The following is a 10424-nucleotide window of genomic DNA, read 5'->3' on the forward strand; positions in this document are numbered from 1 at the left end:
ATTTTTGATAAATTGTAACTCGAAGTATTTTTACACCGTCAAGAACCTTAATGATGCTTAAATATTGATGACATTTTGTCATAAGTTTGAAAGACCGCAGGGAATTCCCGTAAGATACTAGCAAGGGCTGGGAAATGGTGAGACTCCAGCTAACGAAATCCACACGATCAACAAGCACTTCCCTCCGGGCCAGGATCCGCCCCGGTTGCTGAGCAGCTCCCGGCCTCATATCAGTCTGATCCACACTCTTTGGGACCTTTAATTTCCACATTTTAAAATCCATTTCCTCTCTAAAAAGACACTGCGTGCCAATCACACAGAGACCTGGGTCCCCGGAAAAGCTGACCGGCAGAAATGACTTCAAGTATTCAGAGGCAGAAGGTGAAGTTCTTTAACTCACTGCAATTAAAAACTGATCAAGGGCTTCCCTGGTGGCGCAGTGGTTGAGAGTCCGCCTGCCGATGCAGGGGACACGGGTTCGTGCCCCGGTCCGGGAAGATCCCACATGCCGCTGAGCGGCTGGGCCCGTGAGCCATGGCCGCTGAGCCTGCGCGTCCGGAGCCTGTGCTCCGCAACGGGAGAGGTCACAGCAGTGAGAGGCCCGCGTACCACAAAAAAAAGAAAAAAAAAAAAACTTGGAGTGTGAGGATGTTAATTAAAGGAATCTCCGAATCAGAGATGATCTGAAAAAGGAAGGTGTTGTTTCATCCGGTTAAAAAAAAAAGATAGTTTCATGAGTTACTTGCAGCAACTCTCAGGAACTTCGTGGGTCCCCAGAAAAGCTCCAGTTGAAACTGTAAAGTGAAGAGGATCTAGTTCATGACACTCTTTCATCCCAGTAAAGGACCTTAATAGTGAAGCACAAATGAGCAAATCTTAGAGCATTAAATGAGCAAAACAAAATGCTAGATATCACTCGCCTGGTGTTCTTCCAAGAACAGCACTCATACATTTTTTAAAACAGAAGTTAAAAGAAAAACAAAAAAGATACCAGCAGAACTTAGCAGTTCCGCACATAGGCTCAGGAGGAAGGTTCCCAAACCCAGCCTTGGTGCGTTTCTCAGCAACCCCTACGCCAGCCATCACACCTCACTCTCCTTCACATCCAGTGAATAATTGTACAACGAACAACTGCTGTCTCTACCCTTCCTGGGGGCCCCAATCTTCTCCGTGAGCTGACACACAAGTTCCGAGTCCTCTCAATGCCTTGCAGGTGAGGTGTTCCTATTTCTATTTTGCAAGCGCAGAAGCTGAGTCGCAGGATAGTTAAAAGCAAATCACCCATCGACACTTAGTGAGTAGGAAAGCTGGGCCCTGAGCCCGTCTCTCAGCCTCCAGGGTCAAGCAGTTTGCACTGTGTCACCTCAGAACACTAGATAGAAGTAGGAAGTGGGTACAAGACGTGTCCGAGGGAATCCAACCAGACGTGACATGGATGGACACACTCACTCCCGTCCTCACACCCTGCTCCTGAGTCGGCTGTGTCCCATTCTCCAAGGGCCAGCATGAGGGATTTTAACTGGTTCCTGCCCCTAGCGACCATGGTCCCTGAGCTGCGGGCAGCAAAAACCTAGTCCAGCCAACAAAAGCAAAGGGATTTTCTTGGAAGGCTACCTAGGAGTCCCAGAATCAGCGACAAGGCTGCAAGTGGACAGCTCTAGGCTGAAATGAAGCAAAGCATCTCTTGCCAGAGTAGATGGGTCCCCAGTCTCTTCGACCCTCTGCTCAGATCGTCCTGACTCGGGTCAGAGTGTACACTAGGGAAGAGATAATAGATCACGTCCTAAAAAGAAACCACGTACTGGCAGCCGGGCCCCTGTGCCGCACAACCCCAGGGGCAGCATGGATCCTAACGGGAACGGTATGCCCTGGGGCCATAGACCCTCCAGCCCTACAGATGAAACCCGGCAGCCCCGCTGAGCTCTCTGCTCTCTTAGGTCCACCGCCCACACCCTCTGCTCACCCCTCACACAGTTAACTCTGTAGCTAGTCATTGACTCTTCCCCAGTCGCACTGGAAGATTCCTGAGGATATGATTCAGGACCTCAACATTTCTATTTCTAATACCACATCGTACAGAGCAGCAGTTTCCAATAAGCCTCTTGCTTATATCCACAAACAAATATGTTTCCTTTTAACAACGAATGGAGCAGTACATTTCGAGCAATGAAATAGGGATGTCCTCCCCCCCACCAGGTTTGCGTGTCATCCCTGCAAGGTACCAGGAAGTGACCGTGGGAAGGAAGGGTAGGACATGGGCATTGAACAGAAGCCAAAGGCTATGCTAGGCACAGGTCTTGTGGTAGAAGTTCAGGTCTCAGGTTACCCTCATGCCCCTGACATGGTTCCATGTGGGCAGCTGCTCTGGCACCAGCCACGCCGCCACTGCCCCTGCCCCTTAATTGGGGAGAGCTTGGTCTGTCTCCAAATACTAACTGAGCAGCTGTTAAGCAGCAGGTGCTGGGCGAGGTAGGAAATCACCGTGCCATTAAGGAGCCCGGCACCCAACGCCATCAATAAACCGATAAGCGTTTGTTCTCCTGCCTCCTCCCCCACCACCCCTCCACCGTCATCACCGCATTGGCTGCTCTGAGTGGCTCCTTCCCTAATCCTGTCTTCTCTGTCAGCACGTGCCAGGCCTGGACCCTTCCAGCAGAAGGAGGATTACAATAGCGTGAGCAAGAATGAAGTTGGTTGGCAAACCGCACCCTGGCTCTGGGTCTGCTCGTTTGATGGCCTCATTCATTAACCATATATTGCACCCCAGCCGTGTGTTGAGCTCTGCGCAGTGTACAGGGAGCTGTGTAAACCAGGAGACACAGAGGTCCTGACCGGAGAAGGAGACAGCCCTGTAAACAATTGGGTAGAGTTCTGGGTGCTCAGTGATTCAGGTGGTTCACATAACATTCTTGTCTACTGTGGCATCAGCACCTAGCATAGCGCCTGGCCTCTTTTAAATGGACGCCAGTAGTGTGGGTTGGCGGACGAACTAGGCAAGTCCTAGTTGAGTGTTTACCATGCGCCCGTCCCTCTTCGAACTCTGTTACAAGAGTCTTACGTGTGCTCAACGTGCACAACACATGGGGTGGATGTTATTATCACCCCATTTCCTGATAAGGAAACGGAGGCACAGAGATGTTACGTAATCCGTTTACTTGGCAAGAAAAAGAGTCAAGGTTCAAGCCCAGCCCGGATAGTCTGGCCCCAGAGTCTGTGCCACCCTGCTCGTCGTATGCTAAGTGCACGGTGCTGGGGGATCACAGAGGAGACGGCCACCGTCTGAGGTTTCAGTATTCAACACTGACACGAACCCACCCAGCACCACGATGTCTCAGCCCCTGGACCCCCTCACCTCCAACACCCAAGCCCCCCTTTCCGCCTCAGCACTGTCTCCCACGTGAGCCCTGCACGTGGTCACTGCAGCAAGGGCGCCATTTCTGAAATCTCGCCGTCAAGCCGTCCTCCCTGTGGCTTCACCACACCCTTCAGCTCAGGTACTCTAGGTCGTGGATCGCAGTGATGGAAACTCCATTCAGCCGACTCCACCGCAGATTTTACTATCGATCAACCCCTCCCGCCTTCATCGTCTCCCGTACCCTCCTCAGATTCCGTGGTCTGTTATCATCAACTTCTCTGCATCTCTTCCCGTCATCATCTCCCGTACCCTCCTCAGATTCCATGGTCTGTTATCATCAACTTCCCTGCATCTCTTCCCAACAGCCTTGCCTTCCTCTCCTTACATTTGTCCAGCAAGACCCCAACTCAGCCATCTACCCCCTCTACCCTTGATCAGAGCTACTGAATGTTGCTGAGAAAATACGCATCTGGGCTGACTGCAGTCTCTTGAAATTTATGCCACAAATCTCAAAACAAAACCCAAAAAACAACAAACAAACAAACAAATGCAACACTGCCTAGCAATCCTGTCATTTTTCAAGTAACTTTCTTCCGCACCGTCCACATTCCTCCACCTCTTTGCCCATGACCTTCACTAAGAAACAGAAGTAATCAGACAGGAGCCTGCCATTGGTCCACTGGCCAATCTACAGATCTGCCTACGTCTGAACCTGTTCTGCTCTGTTTTCTCTCCTATAAACATGGGAACAACCCTTGTGCTCCCCTCAGGGGCAAATCCCTCCCCTCCCGCCTTCTGAAACACTCATCCTTTCCATTATTTCCTCTCTTCTGCATCTTCAGTCTCTCTCAAGATCATTAACTTGTATGATCATTAACAAATATGGTACAGTGTCTCCATCTTAGAGAAACAACCTTCTTAACCCACACCCTCCTCCAGTTTTCATTCAGTTTTTCTGCTTCTCTCACCTCCGTATTGGTCTTCAACTCACCCCATTTGGGCGTTTGTTCTCACTTCTCCAGTGTTTCTGTCAAGGTCACCAAATGACCTCCATGTTGCCAAGTCCACCGCACATTTCTGTCCTTATCTTACATAAACTCTCAGCTGCATTCAACATGGTTGACTGTACCCTCCTTTTTGAAAACCATCCACCTCCTGGCTTCTCTGCCCCCTCCACTCCCTGGCTACCCTCCACTCCATGGCCATTCCTTCTTAGTCTCCTTGGCTGTCCTCCCCTCTTCTCCCTAACTCCTGAATGTTGGAGGGACCCAGGAGTGGTCCTGGCCCTTCTCCCTTCTCTGCCCATTAAGTCTGTCTTCTTAGGGGAGGTCTCATCCTCATCCTGACTCCAGTAGGTCCTGGCTCTATCCCTGACCTCTTCCCCCATATTCCAAAGTCATGTGACCAACTGCTTTCAAGGACCCTTAATAACCACCTCCCAGAAATAGGGCTCTTTAGTTAACACACACACACACACACACACACACACACACACACACACACACACTCCTTCTTCTCGAGCCTCCCCCATCTCAGTGAATGGCACCCCATCTACCCAGATGCTCAGTCCCAAACCCTCCCGATACCATCCTGATTCCATTAGTTTTTCTCCATCTCCCTCCTACCACCATGCTTCACCAACCCATCGCTCTCCTTGGCCACTAAACAGCCTCCACTCTAGGCCTCTCCACACAGCGGAACGATCTCTTCAAAGCATAGATTAGGTATCTTCACTTGACTTTTTGCCACCTGCCTCCTCACTGTGCTCTCAAGGTCCTGGAACATCTGCCTCCCCTCAGTCTTTCCAATCTCTTCCCAGCATGGACCCCTGCGTTCACTCTGCTTTGGTAAATCCACCTGCCTTCCATCCTTCCACATTCTCAAATTCTTTTCCACATCAGGGCCTTTGTCCCTATTCCGCGGCGTTGCAGCGCTCTTCATCCAGCTCTTTAAATAACTGCTGTATTTAAAATAGATAGCCACCAACAAGGAGCTACTGTACAGCACAGGGAACTCAGCTCAATATTCTGTAATAACCTAAACGGGAAAAGAATTTGAAAAAGAAGAGACACGTGTATATGTGTAACTGAATCACTTTGCTGTACACCTGAAGCTGACACACAACGTTGTTACTCAACTGTACTCCAATATCAAATAAAAGTTTTCAATAATAATAATAATAATTGCCTCACGCTCCTCCCTCAGGGAGATCGTATCATGCAACGTCGTCTCCTTAGCGATGCCTTCCCGGACCAGCCCGCCTTCTCAAAACATGGCATCTCCCAGTTTGTAACTTTAGTAAATATTTATTGAGGGCTTTCCAGACATTGTTATCAGGGCTTTATGTTGATTAACTCTCCTCATTCCTCTCAGCTCTGTTATTGTCATTATTATACCCATCTTAAAAACGAGGAAACTGAGCCCAAAGAGATCAGAACTGTCTAAGGTCAATCAGTTGTCAGAAGTTGTCTTAGGATGTAACCTGGAGCATCCCAGGGCCAGCCTGGCCTCCTAACCGTCCCTCCACCTGCCTCCCTCCCATGACCTGCGTGTCTCCTTCTCGCACTTTTTACAGTCTGGATGCTATCTCATTTAGGGATTTAGGTTCCCTCAGTCTCCTCATTAGCATATAAACAACGTTTGCACAGAGACATTTGTCTTCATCAATGGATCCCCAGAGCACAGCAATCACAGATAACAGAGCAAATCGTTCTTGTTTTCAATGATTGAATGACCTTACGTGTGTTTTCTCTGTTTCTCCAGAGCAGATATCCTATGCCGGCCCTGTCTATAATTCTGGATTTGAAATTCCTGAGGTAAGGTTTTGGTTTTCTGTTTTGTTTTGTTCCTTAATGACTGTATCTAGCAGTTTCTTAAAGAAGGAGACGCAGAGGAGGTGGAGGAGCGAATTAAACTAAAAATGTAAAGCTTTTGTTGGCCCGTCACGAAGAAAGCCCTTTCTCAGTGAAGCGGCTACCTCGTCGTGGGCACTTACTAATGCCTGACGCACAGGTTTCGGCATTTTGGTTATTTAACACTTTTGTCCTGTGGGGCAGCCCCTGTGTAGACAGCTCCCGTGGGGAGGGATCCTGGGGCCCTGTCCTGCAGGTTGGCCTTGTCTGGGGAACCTCCACACTGCTAGAGCTGTTGAGGTAAGGGCGGCAGCCACAGATGGGCAGTTCGTTCAGAGAAAGTAAGAAACACACAGCCCGGAAAGCGTAAAGCTCCCCGGTTACTGTTCTCGCACAGGATTCACGAGCTACCCAGCAAATAAAATGACCACGTCCTGCACATTCACTACTGAGGTTCACAGCTACGAGTAGATTTTTCCTCTAATTCCTTTTCATTCAATATACTGTGACTTTATGAAACAGCTGCACTCCAGCAGCTCTGACATAGCGATCCATTCGCCACACACTACTCCTGAGAGCATCCTTCAGAAATACATCCAAAGAGTCACAAAAATGTAATCATTTTCATTTTCTGGTCTTCAACTTCATCCTTTGCATCTTCCGAAACCTGATACGACTCTAGAAAAGAATCTCCTTCTCCATAAAGAATCTCTTGAACTCGTTTCATTTCCCCGTATGTCTCCTTTCTGTCCCAGCCTCTGGGTTCCTCAGTCTCAAGCCATCAAGTCTCCAGACTATGTTGGACTTTCACTAGTACTCCTCTGGCAGTTGGGAAGTGTCCAGCCTTCCAGAGTTTTCTCCTCAGGCCTTTCAGCATAATATGAGAGTTGCGCAAACTCTCTTCCCGTCTAGGATGTGAGACAATTTCTCTCACGTAGTTTTTTGCCTTAAATCTTTGCCATTTGAATTCTTTTTCTTCCTCCATTTTCCTTTGGACCCTCGCCACACCTCCACTGGAGATTGACTTAAAATTTGCAAACAATTAACTTTAGTCTTGCATTATTAACTTTTAAAGAAAAACAGTTACTCTTAGCAATTGCTATGAAATAGAGGCGAGAGAACTTAAAGTCACAGGATCACTTTGAAAGAAAAGGTAGCAGAGATGTAAAAAGCTTTATTGCAACCACCTGGGATGCGTGAGTGAGCGCATTACCTGCGTCCCTCAACAACAGACGGTACTCCTCGGGGGCATTGCCCGACGTGAGACTGAGACAAGGCCAGGTCACCTGGCCCCTGGCCTCCTTGTTCAAGCATCTACAGATGCCCTCCGCCCAGCCCTCCTACCTCTTCCCCTTCTGGGGCCTGGGCCTGGGGAGCAGAAACCTGGCCAGCCCTGACCCCACCCCAGCCAGGCCTGACAGGGGACAGAAGCAGAGTGGACACATGTGATCTGTCACGTATGCAGCAGAGGCAGCTGGAGGCCTTAATCCCCAACTTGAGCTCCCACGCTGGCCCAAGACCAGCCCGGCGCCCCTGGCTGACAGCCAACCTGCAAGGCTCAGAGACTTTGCTTCCTAATATGGGACAGAAATGGTGTGAAGACGTTTGGTTTTAAAAGACCTGCCCCAGATCCCGCCTCTTCCCGCCAAATCCCCCAGAGATGGGCTTTGTGCTAATTCTACTCCCGCTTGGCCGAAAAATTTTCCACTCAGCAGTCAGTCTTCAGTGTCTTGGTGTTATTTTCTTTTTAACACAAGCAGCCCCTCGGCCCCGACTGAAGCGCTGCCTGCAGCAGGCATCTGGCTGCCGCTTTCTGACTCAGAATTTAGAGGCCCTTTGGGCTTCCAACTTGGACGCCAACTGGCAGGTACGGCCTGAACTGTGTAAGTGCAAAGGGTGCAACTACAGACTCCTACCTGACAAATCCAGCGCTCTTCAAACAGCAGAAAGACCCCTGCTCTCTGGGCATCATCCTCTCCTCCTGCCCACAGGTGGGCCCTGTTGCCTACATACTCTCGCCCCTTAAAGCAGAGTATGTGTGTCTTGTAATTCGTAATCTGGAACGCCTTCATTCACATTCTACTTCTTTCACTAGGCTTAGAAAGCGATGGGGGAAATCCAGTTGGTTTTCAATAACTTTGTGTGGTGTGTACTCAAGGGCACAGGGACAGTTAAAAGTAGCTGGTGGTGATACAATGGTGGCGATGATGAAACACCATCAGACGCAAACGTGAGCTGGTCTCTACTCAGAACTAATTCTCTAACTGTTACACTCTGATGTAAACTCCTAACACTGCTTCTGAAATCACAGCTGCTGATATCTGAGCAGACTCAGGGAGCCCAGACCGTCAGAGAATCTTCAAGGTGAAGGGTGCTGGAAGACACCCTCGGCAGCCCTCATGCCCGAGACACCATCAGTGCTGGGGAACTCACTCACTCCTGGGCCTCTGCTAATTGCTAGAAAGCGCCTCTCTCGTAGCCCGAGACCTTTCATGCAACATCTATCCGGTGGTCTGATCTGTTCCTTCCCTCCGGCTTATATAGATTAAATGTCTTCCCTTCCTCGGGTGACAGAGAGTCTGCAGGTTGGCCCTACCACGTGGCTTGCGGGGCCGGTGGAGCTTCAGCCACGAGCACGGCACACGTGGCTCAGGCCTGGGTTCCTTCTGCAGCTCCACACTGCCTGGCTGGCATTCCCTGACCACAGAGGAGGTCCTCTGCGGTGCGCTGTCGCCAGAAAGGAACCCTAAAGGGCAGAAATACTTTCTCTAGCGGAGCGTTTGGGTTTCATGCCGTTGGATTTGGCCCCCCAGCTGCCTCCCCCTTCTCAGGAAACAACACTTTATCCCTCCTGTTGCTCAGGCCAGAGTCCTCGGGGTCACCCCTGACCCCTCTCTTTCCCACCCACGTGGGTTTCCTCAGCCAATCCTATCGGCTCTTCCTTCCGAATCCATACAGAATCCCGCCCCTCTCCCCATCTCCACCACCTGCTCCAAACCTTCGCCACCTGCTACCCGGTCTTACTGCTTCCTACCCGCATCCCCGGCTTTTCTCCCCACGGCAGCCGGAGGGATCCCGCTGACAGGCACGTCGGGACAGGCCACGCCTCAGGTGGAAGCCATCGCCAGCCTCTTCCCCTCTCCTTCTGTGGGCCTCTCCCCCCGAGCCCATCGGGCCCTCACTTTCCGCAGCCGGCATGGCGTCCTTCCGTACCACCTTCAGGTCCTCACCCCAACGTCACCTCCTCAGGGAACCTGCCTCGACCACCACCTCCCTAAAGCTGCACACCGGCACACGCCAGCCCAGCACCCCCTGGTCAGCCCAGCACCCCCGGGGGAGCTCCGTCGGGAACACGAGAGCCCTCCGTCTTAGCCATTCATCACGGGCACCACCTGCCTCTCCCAGCCAGCCCGGGAGCCACAGCGGGTGCGGATGGCCTGTGCGGTTCGACTTTATCCCCGGTGCGTAGCGCAGAGGCTGCACGTAGAAGGGCTCCGCAACCGCTTGCTGAAAGTTGATGGTTCTGGGCTCACACGCCTCCTGCTTTCCCCGTATCCCTTCAGGGAGAGTACCAAGTTCTGCTGCAGCTGTACACCCAGGACCGCTCCACCGTGGCCTGCGCCAACGCCACCATCCTTTGTTCCTGAGCGCGGCGAGCTGTCCCGCAGGGACCGCAGCTTCCCACACTCGCCCTGCCGTGAGGAAGGACCAGTGACGACAGAGCAAGCCTCTGGGGACGCGCAGGTGCTGGTTTCAGCCCCAGGACCACAGGTCCCCAGGCTCCGCGGATGTAATGAGGCCCCCCGAAACATCTGCTTCTCAGGAGCTCCTGGGGGTCATCCAGCAGTCTTGAGGGGCCGTCCCTCTTCCCTAAGTGCTCACCTGACATCACTCCCCTTTTTTCAGCTCCTGGGGGCCCTTCCTTGGTCGCCCAAAATAAAGAAACCGGCAGCACAATTGTGCCTCCTGGTCTGTTAAAGAATCTCGGTACAGTCCTGTAGCTCTAACGGAAGTTCCTCTGCACACAGAGCCAGGGGCTGCCACGGCATCGGGGATGCTGAGAGATTCAGGACAGCGGCGGCCCAGTGGCAATGACAGCGCTGGGGAGTGAGCTGTTCCTTCTCCTGGGGAAGCCCAGAAGCCGACGAAACCACACAAGCAATACATCACAGTCTCCCCTGAACACACCTCATTATCCTGAATCGTGGCTGTCCTGG

At 51.5% G+C, this 10424-nt stretch overlaps 1 protein-coding gene across 1 annotated transcript in view; it reads left to right on the forward strand.

Moving 5' to 3' along the window:
• LY86 (lymphocyte antigen 86) overlaps positions 1-10150 on the forward strand; it is a 49176-nt gene extending 39026 nt beyond the window's left edge. The window contains exons 4-5 of the mRNA XM_060021595.1: positions 6119-6171; positions 9771-10150. Coding sequence (XP_059877578.1) covers positions 6119-6171; positions 9771-9854 — 137 coding nt within the window. The 3' untranslated portion in view covers positions 9855-10150. The remainder of the gene's footprint in view (positions 1-6118; positions 6172-9770) is intronic.
• The last annotated feature ends 274 nt before the right edge of the window (positions 10151-10424 follow it).

This window comes from Delphinus delphis, chromosome 10 (genome assembly GCF_949987515.2).
Source record: "Delphinus delphis chromosome 10, mDelDel1.2, whole genome shotgun sequence".
NCBI lineage: Eukaryota > Metazoa > Chordata > Mammalia > Artiodactyla > Delphinidae > Delphinus > Delphinus delphis.